The 21,353-nt window shown below is 37.3% G+C and overlaps 2 protein-coding genes and 2 pseudogenes across 3 annotated transcripts; 2 read left to right on the top strand and 2 right to left on the bottom strand.

Moving 5' to 3' along the window:
* Window positions 1–535: 535 nt before the first annotated feature.
* Window positions 536–3,085, bottom strand: LOC127635015 (ropporin-1-like protein; annotated as a pseudogene).
* Window positions 3,086–3,425: 340 nt separating this feature from the next.
* On the top strand, window positions 3,426–7,727 carry LOC127635014 (MICOS complex subunit Mic26-like; annotated as a pseudogene).
* A 689-nt stretch (window positions 7,728–8,416) lies between these two features.
* On the bottom strand, window positions 8,417–10,431 carry LOC127635207 (diamine acetyltransferase 1-like). Its single transcript, XM_052115077.1, has 6 exons — window positions 10,158–10,431; window positions 9,787–9,838; window positions 9,620–9,703; window positions 9,259–9,360; window positions 9,133–9,173; window positions 8,417–8,871 (listed from the first exon to the last, which is right to left on the bottom strand). Exons 1-6 carry the CDS (start codon window positions 10,221–10,223, stop codon window positions 8,701–8,703), a joined length of 516 nt encoding a protein of 171 aa, XP_051971037.1. The 5' UTR covers window positions 10,224–10,431; the 3' UTR covers window positions 8,417–8,700.
* Window positions 10,432–13,577: 3,146 nt separating this feature from the next.
* On the top strand, window positions 13,578–20,799 carry LOC127635289 (acyl-coenzyme A thioesterase 9, mitochondrial-like). 2 transcript variants are annotated; one of them, XM_052115204.1, is made up of 16 exons: window positions 13,578–13,731; window positions 13,934–14,022; window positions 15,028–15,054; window positions 16,070–16,115; window positions 16,247–16,417; window positions 16,600–16,637; window positions 16,768–16,851; window positions 17,017–17,120; window positions 17,214–17,287; window positions 17,372–17,439; window positions 17,606–17,717; window positions 18,418–18,508; window positions 18,867–18,952; window positions 19,042–19,129; window positions 19,251–19,401; window positions 19,518–20,799. In XM_052115204.1, exons 1-16 carry the CDS (start codon window positions 13,718–13,720, stop codon window positions 19,577–19,579), a joined length of 1,305 nt encoding a protein of 434 aa, XP_051971164.1. In that variant the 5' UTR covers window positions 13,578–13,717; the 3' UTR covers window positions 19,580–20,799. The 2 variants fall into 2 exon arrangements, with proteins under 2 accessions (XP_051971164.1, XP_051971165.1); XM_052115205.1 differs by lacking the exon at window positions 15,028–15,054.
* The last annotated feature ends 554 nt before the right edge of the window (window positions 20,800–21,353 follow it).

Raw genomic sequence — 21,353 nt, 5'->3', positions numbered from 1 at the left:
AACTAATCAGATATTTTGTTTGTTGTTCCCACTTATTATTTGCATAGTAACATCCTGTTTCTCTCAGATTTCCACTTGCTAAAGAGTTTACATCTTTATAATTAACAATTACCAAATTACATTATGGGCACTTTGGTCCTTTTATAACAACAAATATACAACAGTTAGTTTCGGTCCTCGAATCTGATTGGACGAGAGACATTCCATGAGCGCTGATGGTGTGACAGCATCAGCACTCGGACACTTCACTGTGTGTGTATCACTCCGCTTGTGTTTGTGCTGTTCTAAACTGAAGTGCAAGAGCAGAGCAAATATGTTAAGAGCTACTGTCTGTCTTTTTCTTTTTTACATTACATATGTTAGCCAGCAGGTGGTGGCAAAAGATCATTTTTCTGTGTAATATGAGCCAGTGAGGTGATGTGAAGTGAATTGTGTTAGCTAGTGTTTACATAAAACAGTTCTTCATGATCGCTTGTATTAACACTACTAAAGCTAGGAAATAGCTTTAAACGACTGTAAATGAACAACTTCGGCATTATGGCTCATCACAGCTGAGAGACACAACAGACTGATTAATTACACAATGGGTGCTGTTTAAAAAGGCGGAGGACACTGCAGTTTCAATAGTGATTGACTATTTAATATTGTATATAAGCAGTATCACACTCACAATTGTGCTATATGGCCCTAAATCAGCACTGCTGTGATTATCTGTGGCCGAATACACTCTTGCTCATGTGATATTGCTGAAATATCTAATGCACTGTAAGAACTGTGAAATATTATTTTGCTTCATGCGTTTAGAATGTGAGGTAGAATGAAATTTGATGAAGTTTGCATCTAGACTAGTGATGCACATTCAAATTAATTATTAGAAGTGTAACAAGAGTATAGCTTGCAAATTACTTTATTATAACAGCTTGATTACAAAATAGTAAATTAGTTACTTTTGTTCAATCTTTCAAAAGCAGAACTGCCAAGTGATGCATTGTCTGGGTAGTAATTAAACAGACTAAACAAAAGTGTTTGACTTAAGGATTTTAATATTTATATAGAGTTTAATTTTTACCATGTGGGGTCACAAACAATGTTTTTGTTTTGTTTTTTTAATGTAAAAATGCAAAAAGCTTTCGGTGAAGGTTAGGTTAAAAGGTAGGGTTAGGGGATAGAAATTATCATTAGATCTGTATAAAATGCATGGAAGTCTATGGAGAGTCCCCACAATGATATAAAAACATGTTTGTGTGTGTGTGTGTGTGTGTGTGCATGCGTGCGTGCATGCATGCATGGCAGGAAGCTGTCAGTCTGTTCATTAGGAATTTCTCTATCCAGATGGGCCAGGTAAAGATCCTGAAATGTGTCAAAAGGTATCTGGTGCTGCACGCTCTTCATAGTCCTCTGTAAATATCCCACATGCATGTTTCAAAGCACTCTTTATGGATGGACTGTTGAAACAGTAGGACAATTGGCACTACACTTTTTCCACACCACTTAGCTTACTTTGAATGGATTTTGACTATCATCTCTTTATTGATTTTTTAATGGCTGATATTTTCCAGATGTCGAATGACCAGTTCTGTTATTGGCTACTGGCCAAATACCAATTATTAAACATTCAAAATATGGCCAATATTTTGGTCTATCATATTAATTGATACTTTGTTAATAATTTAATAAGTCATTATTGCCTAGTACTTGAAAAGTGAGACAATAGAAGGATTTAAAATGCAACACTGCCATCCAGAGTCAGTCAACTGGATTACAGCCGCAACTATACTTATGTCATCAACAACAACAAAGCCAACTCCACTCAATTTCATTAGTGCTGTTTTATTTATCAATGGATATGGCCACTCACCCCACCCAAAGCGCTGCATCTCAAGGCAAAAAAAACTGTATCCAACTGATATTTTCATCAAAGTTACCAAGGGAAAAGATTGTGCCCGGCTGTTCAACATATAAGCACAGGCCTTTCCACTTCTGAAGAAGCTTTGCTTTTGTAATTGTTTCTTTAGAAACGAGCTACAGGAAAGAGAAAGCTTGTAAAAAATTCTCACAGAAAAATAGATACATAAATGACACTGAATCATATCTGTTGATGAAGGATCTTCAGAAGGCCTGCCATAAGTCCTGTGTCAGTTTTCTGAGTTGCCACTGTCATTTCTAGCCCCTCTTTAACTGACTTTAACTCACCTATTGACAGTGCTGAAAAATAGCTGAAGGAGGAGTTTATGGTTATTTCATGTTTGCTTTGCATTATAAAATATACATCATACATGGCTGCAAATCTGATACATGAACATAATGACTACTTCTAAAGAAATCAACTGTCAGGACAAATGAATGAATAAAAAATTCTCCTACACAGCTTATTCACGCACATCATGTGGCTGTGTCCTGATTGCAGCTTTTGTGAACTGCTTTAAAATATTAGGCAGCTCTGGTTTTTCTACAGTTTTCCAAAATAGCCGCTAATCCAAATCCTTACTATGGAGCACTCAAGTCAATAGAAAGAGAGAAGTCTAATATGCTAACAACCTCGAGCAAACTTTAAGTTAGAATAGGCTGTAAACTCGACACTTTCTCAAACATTAAACTTTCTCATCGACCCTATACCTTAACTGATTGCAATGTAAATGTCGCTAGTAGACGCTTAAAATCATATATCGAAAACATATTGAATGGAAGAATTGAATATAATGTAGCCTAATCATGAAAGGGTAGGCTAAGGGGCCGTTCATGTCGAACACGTTTTACGTTACAAGACGCAGCGCAACGAATGTAACTGAACGCAGGTGTCTTCAGACGTTTTGGTTTTTTTTAAGCTCATTTCTTCTTAACTTGACACGGCGTCAGAAAACACAGCGCTCTAGCGCATGTTTACATATAAAAACAATTGGGAAAACAGCGCGGATGGAGGCGAATATGTTTGGTGTGAACGGCCCCTAACCATTTTGTAAAGCTCAGCCTCTGGTCTATATAAATCAGTTTATGGGGAAAAAGTGAATGGAATTTTAACTTCCGGAACCACACTTTTGGGACACAATTGGGAATGTTAACAGTAACAGATCGCGCATTGACCCATATTGCTTCGTGTTCTATTTCGTGTTCAGTTTCTGATTTTTTGCCCTTATGTAAGAAACTATTTTGACATGCCAATAAAACACTTTTAATTGAAAAGGTTTTGAGAAAGAGAGAGGGGGAACGCGTAAAACGTTTAGAAATATACACGTCGCTGAGCCGTTTGTCCTCATAGACTTGCCGTAGCAGACTGCAAGAAACTGCACGTCAAATGTTGGAAAAATAGCAAAGGTGAGAATAATTCTTAATTTTTTTTTTCATTGCATGAAGTCAAGCCATTTTTGGCATTACTGTTTTATTTCTCCTTTTTTTTTTTAGATAATGAAAAGGGTTTAGCTTTTAAGATGATCACAGTGGTGCAGTGAGCTAAGCTAACGGTAGCTTTTTTGGCCCAGTGGTCTTGTAATGTGATGTTTATATTTAACCCTCTTTATGTCGACAGAGGGTGTCCCAAATATTTTATCTACAACAGTTGCATAATGCTGGGGCATTGTTTCCTTTTTTCATGGACTATGATGGAATTGCTAGCAAAGTCCCTTCTGACAGTCATGTTTCTCAAACTGAATCATGTGTTTCCCCAAATAGGCAAACTCCTTTTATATTTTGGATAGAAGAAACGGGCAGGCTTAGAACGATTTCCATCTACCGGGACACTACAAGCCTGTAGTTTATATTCAGTGTCTCTTATCACTGCGAAGTTAATTTATACATATTTTAAATATATGTAAATGTTTACAAAATCTACAGTGCTCTTGGTGTAATCATGGTATATTTTATCTAAATCTAATATTTAATGTGGCAGCGCCTGGAGCCCTTGGCCGAGTGTCTGCCACTATCTTTGCTGAAAGCCAGGCCAAACATTATAACACCACATGATGAGGTTCTTCCTGTGTACTACAGTGTCGTTTAGGGGCAGTGTGGGATATAATGACACAGCTGTAGTACCCTGACATTGAGGATTTGGCAAAACCTTATATTTTTCAACTCGCACTGTATAACACACCGAGTCTCATCTTATGTATGAGAATCAAGGGGCCTGGGTAGCTCAGCGAGGATTGATTGACTACCACCCCTGGAGTCACAAGTTTGAATCTAGGGTGTGCTGAGTGACTCCAGAAAGGTCTCCTAAGCAACCAAATTGGCCCGGTTGCTAGGGAGGATAGAGTCATATGGGATAACCTCCTTGTGGTCACGATTAGTGGTTCTTGCTCTCAATGGAGCATGTGGTAAGTTGTGCGTGGATCGCGGATCCACGCACAGCGAACCATGTGATAAAATGCGTGGATTGACGGTCTCAGGAGTGGAGGCAACTGGGACTTGTCCTTCACCACAAGGATTGAGGTGAATAACTGCACCACCAAGAGGACCTACTAAGTAGTGGGAATCGGGCATTCCAAATTGGGTAGAAAAGAGGATTAAAAATAAAAAAGTATGAGAATCCTGAGGTTGGCCATGTTGAGCAGTGTGTGGTATCTCTGAGGAAGACCGCAGAACCTTATTTGTCATTGTGTCAGGTATAGTCAACCTCTCATGCTGCTTGACTTCAAGGGAAAGGGGAGAAACAGGAAAATGAATTCAAGAGACCGCTTGCATATTACAATGCAGATTGACTCAATAAAACTGATAAAAATAAATCTCATTTTGTTATTTGTTTACTTTGTTACAGTATTATCTTAACCTCCAGGAAAATACACAATTTGCTGTGGAGAAAGTGCAGGTAAGTTTTGTTATTCATTTTTAGCCATTTCAAGAGGACACTATGCTCGTACTCTTAAGTTATGGTTGAGACTAATTATTTCTGAATTCATCAATTATCTCCTGTCCTATTGCTAACATTTTCTCTTTTAATCAAAATCTTACTACAAGACTGTTGAGCCTGGTGTGAATACAACCCAAAAGATTGTAAGGGGCAAGGACACATACACTAGTCTATACTAGTGTTTGTGTGGTTGTAAAAAAGACTAATGAATCTCTTTGATTCTCAGATATACATGAGTTTCTGAGTTCAACCCAAGTGTGGGTGTTTTAGGTTTCTCTGAAATCCTGGGACACTTTCTTAGTGTCTTAAGGTAAAATTCCTATACGTACCTTTTTTATCATTCATTCCATTCCTGATAATTTGTCTTGTTTGGGTTGATCATGCAAAGACCTTTGATGTTGTTATGATTAACAGTTGATTTGGTTCTTGTGTTTTTATTGCTCAACAGGCAGCGGAGTGAGGAAGCTGATCATCCCCACTGAGCTAATGGCTCTGAGTTCCTCCATGTTTTACCCAAAGTATGCCGCCTCTGTAGCCAGGGCAAGTTTACTGTTCTTTTTGTTCAGACGGGCAGAGTCTGTTGCTGTTTCTTGGCAGGCCTTCCAATGCAAATAACAACAATCAACCATTTTTAAGAGTGTGGCAACCAGACTGTTGGCACTTTTCCACTGCACATTATGGTTCCACTCACTTCAACTCTACTCCCTTTACTCTTCTGAGCTTGCTTTTCCACTGCTGTTTAGTGCAGTGGCTGATCGTCATAGTCACGCCACCTCTACTACTGTGACATCATCTTAAACATGACACAAACATTACTGACCAAAACAATAACACAACTGCTAGCTGTTAGCTACTAGCTCATTGTGCTGCATAAAGCAGTTGTTGCATGGTGATTTTACTCAAGTGTAACAGTTAAATTGGCCTGGTTGTTTTAGAAGCAAGCTTTCCAGTACATGGTCAACTAAATAAAGTGAATCTTTCAAGCAGAGTATAGAGTTAACATAAATCATACCATCCTCCATCATGGATCAACACCAGTCCAGGCCACACTCCCTCCCATTGCTCGCCGTTTAGATGGTATTGATTTGGTCAAACAACTTCCACGTTTCCTTGATGGCTCTGTAGTCATTTTTAAGTGTTGTTTTTTTTTTTTTTTCTTCTTCCTCACTTTTCCTTACATTGTTGGTAGGTGTGGCCAACAGCTGATACATTTCCTGAAAGACTTTTTAGCTTTGCATTGTTTCTTTCTTCGCTAACAAGAGGACAGTCTGCACCTAATTTATTGAAAAAATTATAAAATATATTTTTTCACAATTTGAAAGGCGCGTGAACAAATGATAACTGTTATCGCTGTTGCTAACTTTAAAACTAGCAGGTTGATGTCGCGTGTTGGAAATCCAGTGACGCTGGTAGAGACGATTCTCCCTGACCAATCAGTGATTTGCAGGATTTTGAAGTCACATTTAGTATCGGCTCGGCTCGCTTGGAACCTGGACCGAGGTGGTACTAAAAAAATTATCAGGTATGTGTAAAACCCCCAAAATGCGAGCAGAGTTGAGTCGAGTTGTACCGTGCAGAGGAAAAGCCCCTTACCACTACTATCAACTACTTTACTTAATTTACTGTGTCCTAGGATATGAACAGTCACCTAGAGGAAATTCAGTCTGTGAATTGTGTTCAGATTGTCAGTGTTACATCCTCTTTTCTTCCTGTGTGGCCACCCTTAAGTGGAAAACTTTTAAGTAGAGGGATATTTTGAGAAATTTTCCACGGATAAACTCCAATTAAAGTGAATAATAGACTGCTCCCTATCTCACTTGAAAATCCAAGAAAACAAGTAAATTAAACTCTAAAGGAGTTTCATATTTAAGTTTCAAAATGTAGACAACTTATGGGTCATATATTGCAGGAACTGTATGATTTTAACATGGATGTCTTTGTTTGTATTTACCAGTTAACAAAGGACTATATACATTCCTGGGGTTCAGAAAATGAGTTGTTTTGAAGGAGCTACTGAGAGGGCATTCATCATCCATGGAAAAGGTAAGTGAGGAAAAATCTGACACTGTGCAGATTTTCGGTCCAAAGACTTTTGGTCCTATCATTTTAAATGGAAAAAGTCCAGTTGACTAGAATATTATAACACATTTTATGGTGATCTGGAGGACACTTTCACAGAAATATTCCAATTATTTAGTCCGTCCAAAGTCAAGGAAGCGAGACCTAATTAATTTTGTTTCTTTACTCACCCTTATTCCATCCCGGATGTGTATGACTGACTGACTTCTGCTGAACAAAAATTAAAGATTTTTAGGAGAATTTCTCAGCTCTTTTGGTCCATACAATGCAAGTGAATGGGTGCCAACATTTAGACGCTTCAAAAATCACATACCGTAAAATCAGCGTCTTCAGAAGCAATATGATAGGTGCCGGTGAGAAACAGAACAATATGTAAGTACATTTTTACTACAAATATTATATAAATTCTGCACAAAACATTAATTGGATTCAAATGGATTGGATTGAAAATACTGAAGTCTTATTTTAGATTAATTTTATGCTGCCTTTATGTGCTTTTTGGAGCATCAAAATTTTGGCACCTATTCACTTGCATTGTATGGACCAAAAGAGCTAAGAAATTCTTCCAAAAATCTTAATTTGTGTTCTGCTGAAGAAAGTCAGTCATACACATCTGATATGGAATAATAAATTGTGAGAATTGTAATTTTTGGGTGAACTAACCCTTTAGAGCACCCAGAATTTGTGCAATAAATGCTTTGCTATTATGTATTTTTTTTTTTACCCCATCATTCTTTCTTTGCAGGTTGAGAATGCACCGAAAACAGATAGCCTTGAACCTGATTCTATTCACTTATCAATGTACTGATTTGCTACAGCACAATGCTAAGCATATTTACCTGTTATTTTTTTATTTAATGTTTGCCACTAATGTAGTCTTGTTTTTGTTTATGTAGTATGTGCAATATGTACATTTACTTCTATTTAATGTTGTGTACAATACCCATTTCTCCTGCAATTGTGTTTTAATTATTTGGACCAACTACTCTGAAATTTACCAAACAACATTTCTTAGCAAATCTAGGACTTTGGTCTCACAAATGGGTCTGATTGCATTTCCAGAGTTTTCTGCACAAGTGCTGGCTTTGTTTTTGTTGTTTTTTTTTGTCTTTACAAGCCTTTATTATCATCATGCTAACCTTTTCTATCACATTGATAAGAGTCTTTCCCATGTAACATGAACTTGGCCTAGTCTGCACATACACAAAGGGGCATTCTGCAAAGTACTGCACTGTCCATTCTCATTTATAGAATATTTGAAGCAGGGCAGGCACTGGTCTAATTGGATGGGATCATCTGATGGTCAGAGTGTTCTGCGACTGCTGTCAGCCTTCAATTACGTATAACTTGCGAGGAAGGGCAGCTTGTGGCCACAACATAGCCCTTCACCACACTATGATGTCCAGGTCTTTCTTATAATAAGACTTTTTTTGTTATATATATATATATATATATATATATATATATATATATATATATATATATATATATATACACACACACACACACACACACACACACACACACAAAACACTAACTTTTTTTGTAGATTTTTAATGCACAAATTTGAATACAAATAAGCAAGAATAAAATCAACAACTTTACTCAATCAGTAATGAATGCTTTACCTTCATCTCAAATAGAGTAAGTGGTTGCATGTTTATATGCTTAATGCCCACAGGCTATCCTAAAATATTTCAAGTGATTGAAACCTATTTGAACTGACAAAAGGGTGAGAACTATCCAAAGTCCATCCTAGAACACAGGAGCTTTGGGCCAGCTCACTCTTCAGCAGACATTTTCAGGAGATTCTCCTTATCAATCCTGAAAAGTCGCCATCCCTCCTGCAGCGAGAGATCGGAAGCCCCGCGGCGCTTGTAGAAGTCGATGGACGCCTTGTTGGACTCAGCCACAATGAAATGCATGCTGCTGCAACGACTCTTCACTGCCGTCTGTAGAAGGAAACAGATGTGTTTAATGCTATTTATTGTATCTAGACATGTAATGCACTGATTGGCTGGCAAGCCATGCAGAGCGCTGCGACAACAACCACCTAAATATATTACAGAACTCTAACTTTGCTGTGGTCACTTTTGTGATTGAAAACAAAAACTGCTTGAATTGTTGATTTTTGCATTACTGTATCTGTTATCACAACTTTAATGATTCAATCTGTAAAATGTAAACAGATGATGAGTAAGTGACATACTTACATCACTGAGTGTTTTCAGGATTTCTGACCCAATTCCAAAACCTAACGAAAGTATGAAAATAGTCAAGGGAATTCAAGGAATGCATACTTTCATAAGGGATACGTAGAGACGCCCTCAGGCCCATACCTCTGTACTCTTTCATTACATAAAAATCTTCAAGGTATAGCAGCTTGCCAATCCAAGGGTCGTAGGTGAAGTAGTACATGGCAAATCCAATCACAGCATAACCTAAAAACGAACACAATTTCTCTACTTAAATGTGCTGAAATATTAGTATAGTTGACATTTTGAACACAATTTCTCTACTTAAATGTGCTGAAATATTAGTCTAGTTGACATTTTGTCACATTTTTTCTACTTTTGTTCTAACTGAAAACCGTCTGTTCAGCTTTTCAACAGGTTGATGTTTAAGTTCTCTCTTAGTAACGTTTTCACTATCGATAGTAAAAGATCAGCACCCCAAAATGATATGGTTTTGATGTTTTACCCTCGACTTTACGATGCTCAGCTGGCACCTCCGCGACCATGCAGTGGTAGAATGGGTGGTCTCCAAATCCGTCCTCGAGCAGATCTAAACACAAAATCATCTTAATGTCTCTGCTGTGCAACTATTGATCAGATTGTACACGGCGTAAGTGGTACCGACCAACTCACCTTTCTCAGTTAATATTACTTGGTCTTCCATGTCCTCATATTTAGCAAGTTCCTAAGAAACAAAAATGTGGAGTTAAAAAATATGCTTATGCAAGAGCGAAGAGAGTTGTGAACTGGGTGGGCCTAGGGTTTGTTTTCATGCAAAGAACACAAACAGAAGCCCCCAGTGTCACACTTGGAAACTCCAACAATGTCATATGTTTTGACAATCACTTTACTTTGTTTAATAAATAGCTCACTTGAGTCAGCATCCCAACTAGATGCTTTTTAAGGCATATTTGTGTACAGTTCAAACGTTTCGACTGCATTCTTTGGCGCCCAAAGCAGTCATTAAATACGAGTGTATTTGAACCAGTGTTAAACTAATATACCTTTATGAGTCGCAATATGTCAGGAACGTCTTTGGGCTCCGCTTTACGCAAAATAAAATTAGCCATTTTCTTCTCTTACTCTTTTTCCCTTTTCTTACTAGTCCTCTATACGTGAAGTGAAGCAAAAGGAGTTTCTTCATTCGCTTCCCAGAATATTACCCTCCGCTGTCAGTCTGGGTTTCTCCTGTATTGGACTCGCATGCAGCAGCTGACCCGGGTGTTTTCACCTGGCTTTAGTAAATGTTCTTTGTTTATCAACTCGGGCATATATTCACCGGCGGGGGAGGGGCTTGATTACCATAATAATACATGTCTCCGTTTTCTGACCAATAGCGTTTGTCGATACAGTGCGTCATCGGGCACCGTTATTCTTAAAGGCATAGTTCGCCCAAAAATGGAAATTCTCTCATCATTTACTCACCCTCATGCCATTCCAGATGTGTATAATTTTCTTTCTTCTGCAGAACACAAAGCTTTTTAAAGAATAAGCTTTGACAGAGCAGAGACATTTAAGAATCTCAGCTTTGAAGCTCCATAAAATGCAAGGGAATTGTGACCAAATCTTTGACACTCCAGAGAGCACATAAAGGCAGCAAAAATGTAATCCATATGACCCAGTGGATTAATCCATGTTTCCAGTCGAGTTTGGGTGAGAATAGACCAAAGTAAATGTATTTGTTTCACTTAAATCTTGACATCAGCAGTCTCCTTGGTGATCATGAGCTCAAGCTCGATTACTCTTGCTAGCACCATCTTGTGCTCTGAGCCAGAACCCTTTAAGTACAGGGAGCCTACAAGTTAGCATAAATTAGCATAACATGGCAGACCCATAGACATTCTTTGTGTGGTACACCGGTGAGGCTGTTTTTTTTTATGGATGTCTATGGAGGAGATGATTCAGTTTGCTGAATAAACTGCTTTTGAGAGGAAACAGCTCATAACTTAATGAATTGACCACCTGTCCACAAATCTTCAACATACTTAACATTAAACAATCCTTTTTGATTGAACTATGTGTGGAGTTTACTACGATAAAATTGCTGTTTTATAAAAGAAGACACAGACTATTTTGTGACAAGTAGGTGTTAGTTTACGACTCTCCCCATTCATATGTAATGTACCCGCAAATGGTGACTTAACTGCCACTGGTTGACCGTTACACTCTTTTATCCAAAGCGACTTACAGTGCAATTATTACAGGGACAATCCCCCCAGAGCAACCTGGAGTTAAGTGCCTTGCTCAAGGACACAATGGTGGTGGCCATGGGGTTAGAACCTGTGACCTTCTGATTAACAGCCCTGTGCTTTAGCCACTACACCACCACCACTCCTACAGAATGATAGAGTTCTATGATAGAACCGTGAAGTTTGTTATCTAAGTAATTTAAATAATCTCTGTCTGCACCACTGATCTATATATATATATATAACTGGACTGCTCACAGAATTCTAAACTACCAGCAGTAGGTGAAGCTACCGGAAGTGCTCTGGCGGCCATCTTACTATTCCCTACCGACAGAGGGCATCGCGGCATGTGCAGCGTTTAACCGCGAAACAACACTCACTTAAGGATGCGGCTAAAGTGCCCACAGGTTGTAATTTATGACCGTGTACATAAATGAAATTATTAAATTAAATTATTAAGCACACATTAGTCGTTATCCCCATGTAGAGTGGGCATAACGATCATAATCTTTAATAATCAACAGTAAAAATACAACACCAAAGTGTATTAATACCCCTTATATATATAGATCAGTGGTCTGCACATGCGTCAAGCACAAGGAAGTGTCGATCTTTAAATCATATGCCTAGGGACTGCAATAGACCTTATTCACGGTAGCGCCAATTTAGATTTTTAATGGGAATGGAAATGAGGCTGTAAGGGACGTACAGTCTCTTCAATGGGCTGTACTTCAGTTTAAAGTGATTTTGGATCGTTCCACAAAAAATTGAAAAATATATTTTTAAGAACATTTAGAATACAAAGAACTCCAGACAACATGAGTTGTGGAAAATCAGATAGGATCAAGGAGGTTTTTACACCGTTCGTGCCAAATCAATGATGACACTAACGTGAATAAGGTCAATTTGTGGTGAAAAAGGAGTTACATTTTGATCTTTTCTCACTCAAAACTAATTATATTGTTCATGTATTCTTCATATTCTTCATTTGTGCTCTGCAGAAGAAAGAAAGTCATGAGAGAATTGTTTAATTTTGGGGTGAACTATTCCTTTAAGTTATGCTCGGTTCATATATTTTGGCTGGGATCAAAAAAGAACGAGAATGTATATTTTGAAGTGAAATCGACGTTACCTTGGAGGGAAATTCTTCCACAATAAACTTAGACAATGCAACTTCATGCCAAATATTGGGTTTCAGAAAGGTTTTCAGCACATTTATTTCTTTTTTACTACTTTAATGTCCAAAACATAACGGCCGTAATTACGGTAGAAGTTGGACCCTTTTAGAGGAAATTTGCGCATTTGTAACAGTTTTTACGATGGTTTAGCCTCGCCTACGACAAGAAGTGTCATGGGGCTTTATTTTGTATTTTTTATTGACAAGAAAAAAAAACTACAAAATTATCGTAGGGGAGAAATAAGAAACATCAATAGGAACAATACAATTATTGTCAGTGTAAATGAAAGCGTCCCCTACACAATACTAAACAACAAAAAGCAAACGACAAACAACAACGGGGTATAGTAAAAAAAAAAAAAAAAAAAAAAGGGATATTTATCAAAACAATTGTCTGGATATATCACTATACATCTTTCTTGCAATTTTACTAGACTTTACTTTTTTTTCAGTGAGGAAAAATAAAATGTTAAATCGTTCATAAACCATGAAAAAGGCTTCAAATATATCAATGAGGCGTTATTTTGCCTCCACCCGTTTTCCGGAATCTCGGAATGTCCCGGACGATACATTTAGACGTCAAATGATTGGACAAAATGATTGTCTATACGTCACCAGCTTGACGACGCATTCTGACTGGATGGTTGTCTTATCCACCTTCAGGCACTTCTGAGAATTTGCCGTTCAGACAGTACAAAAACTGTTTGTGTTTTAATTTTCTTAACAATAAATATGTGACCACCAATTGTATTCAATTTAAAACAGAACTATAAGGCAGCAAGGTTTGAAAACAACATTTAATTCACAGTTGACAGTGTATTTCTCACTTTTCTGTAAGCCGAGAAAAAACTTCAATTATTTCGTACCATATTCCTAGATAAATATTGAAGTCGTTTTTCTACTGTAAATCTAAACATTGGCTTTCAATGTTTTTTTTTGTTTGTTTGTTTGTTTGTTTTTTGTTATCCGTTTATGGCGATATGAACGACATCTCAACTGGCCAATCGCAGACCGCTTGTCAGTAGCTCTTAGTGGCCAATCCGATCGCAGGAGGCGGGACCTGCCAGAATAGGAGTGGTGGAAAAATAATGCTGTCATGAGAGAAAGCTGTCATCTCTGCATAGATTTAACTGTTATTGTACGACTGAAGACATTCACTACTGTTATACAATAAAGTATTGAGCGAAAAACAAGAAAGATGTTCTCTCCGCGGTGAGTGTTACATGTTTTCGTCTCTTGTTTAGTCTGCAAGACAGCACACGAGTCATTCCAGACCAGCCCTGCCTTAGTGTGTTACATAGTTTCTATCTGCAGTGTTTTGTATAGTTTGTTAATACGTGGCTTTACCTATTGTAGTTTTTTTTAAGTATAAACGCTTCTTAATGCCTTTTCATGTAAACACTGCTTTTTATAGGATCCTTAATGCTGCATCATCTTTGGTGTGCAGAAGATTTTCCATGGGTCAAATGTCCAGACAAGGAAAGGCTACTGATATGTCGGAAGGTACTTGTACAGAAATAGATTAACATTTCACAGTCATGGTCAATTATCCACTGTTGGTTTCTAGAGAGTATTGTTTATCTCCTCATTTGCCTTTACACACCGATCAGCCACAACATTAAAACCACCTGCCTAATATTGTGAAGGTCTCGTCGTGCCGCTAAAACAGCGCCAAAACACATCTCAGAATATATTCTTCGCACTACAATTGTACAGAGTGGTTATCTGAGTTAGCCTAGACTTTGTCAGTTCAAACCCATCTGGCCATTTTCTGTTGACCTCTCATCAACAAGACATTTCCGTCTGTAGAACTGCCGCTCACTGGATGTTTTTTGTTTTTGCCATCATTCTGAGTAAATTCTAGAAACTGTTGTGTGTGAAAATCCCAGTAGATCAGCTGTTATAGAAATACTCAAACCAGCCTGCTTGCCCAACAATCATCCATGCGATTATCTCCAGTTCCTTTCAACCATCAGAATGGGGAAAATTTTGCTCTCAGTGATTTGGACCATGGCACGATTGTTGGTGCCAGATGGACTAGTTAGAGTATTTCTGTAACTGCTGATCTCCTGGGATTTCCACGCACAACAGACTCAGAATTTACTCAGAATGGTGTAAAAAAAAAAAAAAGAAACATCCAGTGAGCTGCATTTCTGTGGACTGAAATGTCATGTTGATGAGAGAGGTCAACAGAGAATGGCCAGACTGGTTTGAACTGACAAAGTCTATGGTAACTCAGATAACCACTCTGTACATTTGTGGGAGAAGAATATAATCTCAGAATGCTGATTTTAGTGGAGACCTGGATATGATCAGTCACAGGAGTTATTTGTGATGTCTGGCTATAATGTGTAAAATAATAATTTATTCATTTAATTGGAATTCATTGTTGATTTAGGAAAGTAAATTAAGCCCACTGTAATCATTTTAATAATTTAAGATACAAATATCTGAATTATGCATAATGTAACCAGTGTGCCAAGTCCTGACTCATTTATATCCCCACAGGAAACTCATATTTTCTTGTGAGCAATGGTAAAATGGAAGAAATTTTCATTTCCCTGTCTAATTTTCTTTAAAGGGATAGTTCACCCAAATATTCTGTCATTATTTACTCATTATCATGCCACCCCAGATGTGTATGACTTTTTCTCATCTGCAGAACACAAATAAAGATTTTTGAAAGAATATCTCAGCTCTGTAGGTCCATACAATGCAAGTGAATGGTGGCCTTAACTTTGAAGCTCCGAAAAGCACATAAAGGGGGCATAAAGTAATCCAGTGGTAAAAGCCATGACTTCTGAAGCAATTTGATGTTGAGAATCAGATCAATATTTAAGTCCTTTTTTCCTAAAATCTCCAACTTTGACCAGCACCAACCAGTAGGTGGCAATATGCACGAACAATGTGAATTGCCAAAAAACAAAAGAAGAAGAATGTGGAGATTTATAATAAAAGGACTTGATCTGTTACTCAACCACACCAATTATATTGCTTCTTAACAACAGGATGCTTTAATGCTGCCTTTATATTCTTTTTTGAGCTTCAAAGTTCTGACCATCATTCACTTGCATTGAATGGATCTACAGATCTGAAATATTCTTCTAAAAATCGTCATTTGTGTTCTGCTGAATAATGAAAGTCATACACATCTGGGATGGCATGAGGGTGAGTAAATGTTTTGTTGAACTATCCCTTTAAATTCAGTCTGGATGCACCTTTTGAGGTTTATGCTTAAGACCGTCTTTCTGTATGTGGCTTAATAAACTATCTTAATGTATCTCATGGTACATGTACTTTGACCTCTTTGTTTTTCCTTTTTCAAATGCCTTTACTCTGTGAACTGCCTGTTCATGCAGTCTAGTCTTGTCTCCATAGAGCCCTTCCTGCCATCTATTTTTTCTTTGTCTTCATATTTAATTTTGGAATGATGTAGACCAGGCCATGCTAATCCTGCCTTTGCTAAGTCCACTAACCTTCTATAAATGTGTGATGTCTCAAATGTGGCAGGTTTTTCAAGCTTAATTTTTTTCCTCCTTATTTTTTACAGTTCGCAACAGGCTGAGGGAGATAGTTGGAGCATCCACCAACTGGAAGTATGTTACTTGAATAGCAACACTCCATATGTTCTTATTTTTCCCTGTTATTTGTGACCTTTTTGCACAGTACACACATGCAGATGATCACAACACACAAAATTATGTGTTGTCTCCATTTCACTGTACAGCAACCATCAGCAAGCAATGGTTGAGCGTGCATCACTAAGCCAGTATCTTGCTCAAAGTCAAGACGAACTGCCTGCAAGAACAATGAAGGACAGTGTAATTGAGGTTCACCTCCCTCTGGGTTCCCAGCCTGCTCTGAGAGAGAAATATCTCAACTATCTCAACAGTGTCAGGTACCAAATACCTCCACTTATCCTCACCTGTACTATGATGGTGAATCCCTTGTTGCTTGTATGCAGTAGAATTAGTGGCATTCGGGTACTATAAAACACATCAACTATGTGTTTTCTAGACTTGCATTCTAATCACCATTACACATTTTGTTCTTTTGCTTAAATCCTTTTTTTCTTCATAGGTTTGGCCGGATTATGGAGGATTTGGATAGTTTAGCAGGTGCTACAGATGCACCGTAATAACTGATAATAACTGCAATAACCACATGATAAGTACAGCAGTATGGTGGGTGATAACCTCTCAAAGCCCCTTGTCTTATCTCATCCGCTCTTTATCCTTGTCTCCTTAGTGCTCATCTGTTATTCTCACACATGGAATAAAGATCTGAAAAGATCGCCACTGTCTATTGTCACCGCCCTAGTGGATAAGATTGGTATTCCTCATACTTGCCTTGCATATAATCATTTATTAAACAGTTATGCTTTATCACCAATAAAATCCTCAGCCAAATTAAATGAAATTCATTGTGAAATACATTGTATTAAGAATGGTTTATAGATTTATCATTTATTCAAATTTGACTTTTATTGTTTAACAGACATGAGAAAAAACATAATCTACCCAGACTGTGATATCAAGTTCACAGGTCATGTCACATGGGTTGGCAAAACTTCAATAGAAGCTAAAATGCACATGTCTCAGGTAATCTTTATTTTTTACTTTTAATGAAGCATGTATGTTATTTTGCACATTAGAATGTTATATAAAGCTAAGATGACCTGTTTTTTTTTTCAGAATCACGATGGAGTATACACCGAAGTATTAGATGCCACATTTGTAATGGTGGCTCGAGATGCTGAAAACAAAAGGTTGGTATGAGAGATACGTCCATGTATGATGTGCTGTTTATTTCAGTAAATGTTGATGCATTGGGTTTTTCATTTTTTCACCAGGGCAGCTTTTATAAACCCACTGAAACCAGAGGGGCCAGAGGAACAAGCTATTTTTCAACAGGGAGAGAGTAAGCAGAAAGACTGCCACTAGAAAATATGAAACATATGCACATTTGAAAATGTTACTATTTTAAATTCTTTCGTTTTTAATAAATGTCAACATGCACCATTGTGATTGATCTGAACTTCTTGCTGATAAAGCTACGTAATGCTATACCAAATTTGCATTGTTAGTTAACAAGAAGAGGCGGGTGGAGCTGAGCACAGCATCCCTTCTTAAAGTGGCCCCAACAGCTGAGGAAAGGACTCGCATTCACAACCTGTTCCTCAACACTCTAGACCCAAGGTAAGATCTACTCATCAGCATCATACAGATATACATTTCCATGTATGGATATTTCTTAAAGGAATGTTCTGGGTTCATTACAAGTTAAGCTCAATTGACATAATTTGTGGCATAATATTGATTACCACAATTATTTTGACTCGTCCTTCCTTTTAAAAAAAATACAAAATCGAGATTACAGTAAGGCACTTATAATGGAAGTGTATGGGGCCAATCCACAAACGTTAAGATACACATTGTTTCAAAAGTATAGCCTCAAGACATAAAGGATATTGGTGTAAAATTATTTTTTTTGTGATAAAATTACTTAATAACCTTTTCTGTGTAAAGTTATACCCAATTATACAACTTTGTTACCATGACGATGTAATGTTGAACCCTAAAATGACTACAGCTCAAATAATACATAAGTTTGTACAGACAAATTAATGAAAGTGGTTTTATAAAATTATAAGCTTCACATTTCTGTGTTTAAAACCTCCAAAAATTGGCCACATTCACTTTTTATGGTTCCCCATTCACTTCCATTGTAAGTGCCTCACTGTAACCATGATATTTCCTTTTTTTTCTTAAGAAAAGGAGGGACGAGTCGAAATAAATTTTTGTGGTAATCAATATTATGCCACAAATGCTGTTGATTGAGCTTAACTTGTATTGAATCCGGAACATTCCATTAAGAAAATGTATACCCTCTCTTTAGAACTGTGAGTTTTCGAAGTCGGATTCTACCACCTAACTCAGTTTGGATGGAAGATGCCAAAATGAAAGGGCTTGAGATTTGTCACCCACAGGTGAGAAGAGGTTAAGGCAAAGCTCCAGTTTGGGAGATTGTTCTTGTGAATTACAGAAACATAGGCAGAAGTAAAATTTGCAAGCAGGCATATTAATAAAAATGATGCTGCTCTGGAGTGCTGCATATTGCAATTGATTGTTTTTTGAAAGTGATTTTCATGTGAGGACACTAGGGGGACAATAAGTGAAATCAGTTTGGAATCAGTGTATAGTTCTTTGTTGATGCATTGCAGTAATCTGGAATACTTCGATGAACAGTATCTACTTGTACACACTTGCAACATTTGATGTCACACACAGTTGGATTGTGCAGTGTGATTATGTGTTTGTATTTGATTTGGACTGTGCATCATACAGGAAAGAAATATATTCAACCGAATATTCGGTGGCTTTCTGATGAGAAAGGCCTACGAACTTGGTTGGGCCAATGCCTGTGCATTTGCGTAAGAGAATCCCCTTTTTTATTCTGTTGAATATTTCCTGTGAATAAGTCAGTCATTTCAAATCACATGGCTGTATTTCTAATTTTCAGTGGCTGCAGACCAACCCTGATGGCTGTAGATGACATCTTGTTTCGGAAACCAGTAGAAATTGGTTCCTTGCTATTACTGTCCTCACAGGTTATTAACCATTACTTTCTATGCTTTTCAAACTTATTTAAATGTAATTTTCACTAATGATAATTTTGTAGGCAATTTTTTGCTCTTCAGACTGAGATGATTGACAATACTTTGTTGTCAGGTTTGTTACACAGAAGGGATGCACATCCAGGTCAGAGTTCACACAGAAGTGCTTGACCCTTTGACCCGGCAGCACAGCACCACAAATGTGTTCCACTTCTCCTTCCGTGTAGAGAAGGATGTCCCAGCTGTGGTGCCACGGAGTTATGGAGGTCAGATTTCTTACGAATATTGTTACATTTGGTCCTTTTTTAGTGTTATTGCTTTAAACTCTTATAGTATTGACATCATTATTGAAATTAATCTTACATCTTGTGGTCATCTATAGAGTCTATGCTTTACCTGGATGGAAAGAGACACTTTGATGAGACCATGAGAAGCCAGTCTTGAGTATTCTGGGATGTGCGATAGGATGTGATTCCCGCCAAAGCAACATCCAGCACTACAGATACACTAGTGTTTATGTGTGATTTCTGATTTATTTGAACAGTGCTGTCCATTAAATTTTTTACAATATACAATTGCCTACTGCCATTACATATACCTGTATGTAATTTACCTATTCAGGAGAGGCACCTTCAGAGAAAAGAGCTACTAGAAAAGAGCTTTTAGACATTGGATTTTCTTAATTTTTTTTTATGGAAGTTCGTGTATTTATTTATTTTTATCCAGGCATAACTGAATTATGTCACTGGCCACATCTACCTGTTTTGTCATTAGAATCAATAACTGACCATAGTTTGTTTGCAATGCAGAATGCAATATATGATCAAATATATCAGGAGAGATGTATGTTATTGAAGATCAGCAAAAAACATAACTTTAAAAGACTTTAAAGTAAGAGACATACACACAATAATTTTCTAAGTCTTGCACACCTTGATCTCCTCTGAAAGGTTTCACTTAAGTTGATGATCAAGTTGTGAGGGTTTGACCTCATTTTATATTTTTCTACCAACTAACCCAACATACCTGTGCTAAAGAGCACTTAATGGATAGGTTTATGTTTCAGAATGCTGATTTTTTTTAACTACTTTTCAGTTTAGCCAAATTGAGGATTTCCCATTGTCAGTTTCTGCATAATTATTGTTTAAATAGAACAAACATTCATAGAAATGTAGAAAAGATGGTAGAATGGACCTAAAATGAACTCTGTATGCCGTAAATGTTAAACTTTAAAATATATCTCATTTAGTCACACTACCTGGGCCATATGTGACAAATATATGCATGTCTTTTAAAAAAAATTTTGTGCATAACATATATTAATCAGCACATGCAGTATATGTCCCTCTATTTAATTTTTTTAAATGCTTTTATTATTTTGTGCCTTTGTATGAGTGGTTGTTCAATTCTTGGTCATTTGTTACAGAGAGATGTACAGTATAAACACAACAAATCAATAAGCCTATCTGCGTCTCAATTGGCAGACTAACGTCATTTACCTTATTTGCAATGTTCATCTCAGAATAAACATCTCAGTATTCTGTTTTGACAGACGGTTTATAAACATTTTAAACAGAGCTGCATTTGGTGAAATCTTGTGTTTTGTTAAAAGGAATAGTTCACCCAAAAATAAAAATTCTCTCATCATTTACTCATCATATTGCCATCCCAGATGTGTATGACTTTCTTTCTTCTGCTGAACACAAATTAAGATTTTTAGAGGAATATTTCAGCTCTGTAGGTCCATACAATTCAAGTGAATTGTAACCGGAACCTTGTAGCTCCAAAATACACAAAAAGGCAACTTAAAGTAATCCATACACCAGGGGTTGTCTTCTGAACTGGTTTTGGGTGAGAACAGACCAAATATAATTTTCTTTTTTCCCCCATCTATAAAACTTGACTTCATCAGTCGCCTTAGTGATCCTGATTTCAAGCTTGATTACACTTCCAGTGTTTGATGTATGTGCAGAGCAGGCTTGGGGAACAAATGCCCCTGAAGTTAAAAATATAATACCATCTTAATTTTTCAAATGCCTTTGCTTTAGTTAGCAGCTAGTCTTGTTCCTGTCTACAGAGCCATTGCTGTTTTCCCATGTGTGTCCATTAAGTGCATGCATTTATTCACCTCAGCTTTATTTTCTGAGCTGTAACCAATTGACAAAAACATACAGTTCCTTCCCTTTGCAATTGCCATGTCTCAGCTTTATCCTGAATT

This window comes from Xyrauchen texanus, chromosome 42 (genome assembly GCF_025860055.1).
Source record: "Xyrauchen texanus isolate HMW12.3.18 chromosome 42, RBS_HiC_50CHRs, whole genome shotgun sequence".
Taxonomy (NCBI): Eukaryota; Metazoa; Chordata; class Actinopteri; order Cypriniformes; family Catostomidae; genus Xyrauchen; species Xyrauchen texanus.
Note: the sequence above shows the minus strand (reverse complement) of the source record. Positions and strands in the feature narration are given on the sequence as shown.

Bases quoted from the DNA above. Each gene is read 5' to 3' on its own strand.
- LOC127635289 (XM_052115204.1), top strand. The intron at 17,440-17,605 runs GTAAGCAGAAAG...TTGCATTGTTAG, and splicing joins TATTTTTCAACAGGGAGAGA to TTAACAAGAAGAGGCGGGTG. The intron at 17,718-18,417 runs GTAAGATCTACT...CCCTCTCTTTAG, and splicing joins CTCAACACTCTAGACCCAAG to AACTGTGAGTTTTCGAAGTC.
- LOC127635207 (XM_052115077.1), bottom strand. From the start codon at position 10,223: ATGGCTAATTTTATTTTGCGTAAAGCGGAGCCCAAAGACGTTCCTGAC. The intron at 9,839-10,157 runs GTATATTAGTTT...TTTGTTTCTTAG, and splicing joins ACATATTGCGACTCATAAAG to GAACTTGCTAAATATGAGGA. The intron at 9,704-9,786 runs GTGAGTTGGTCG...TTTTGTGTTTAG, and splicing joins AGTAATATTAACTGAGAAAG to ATCTGCTCGAGGACGGATTT.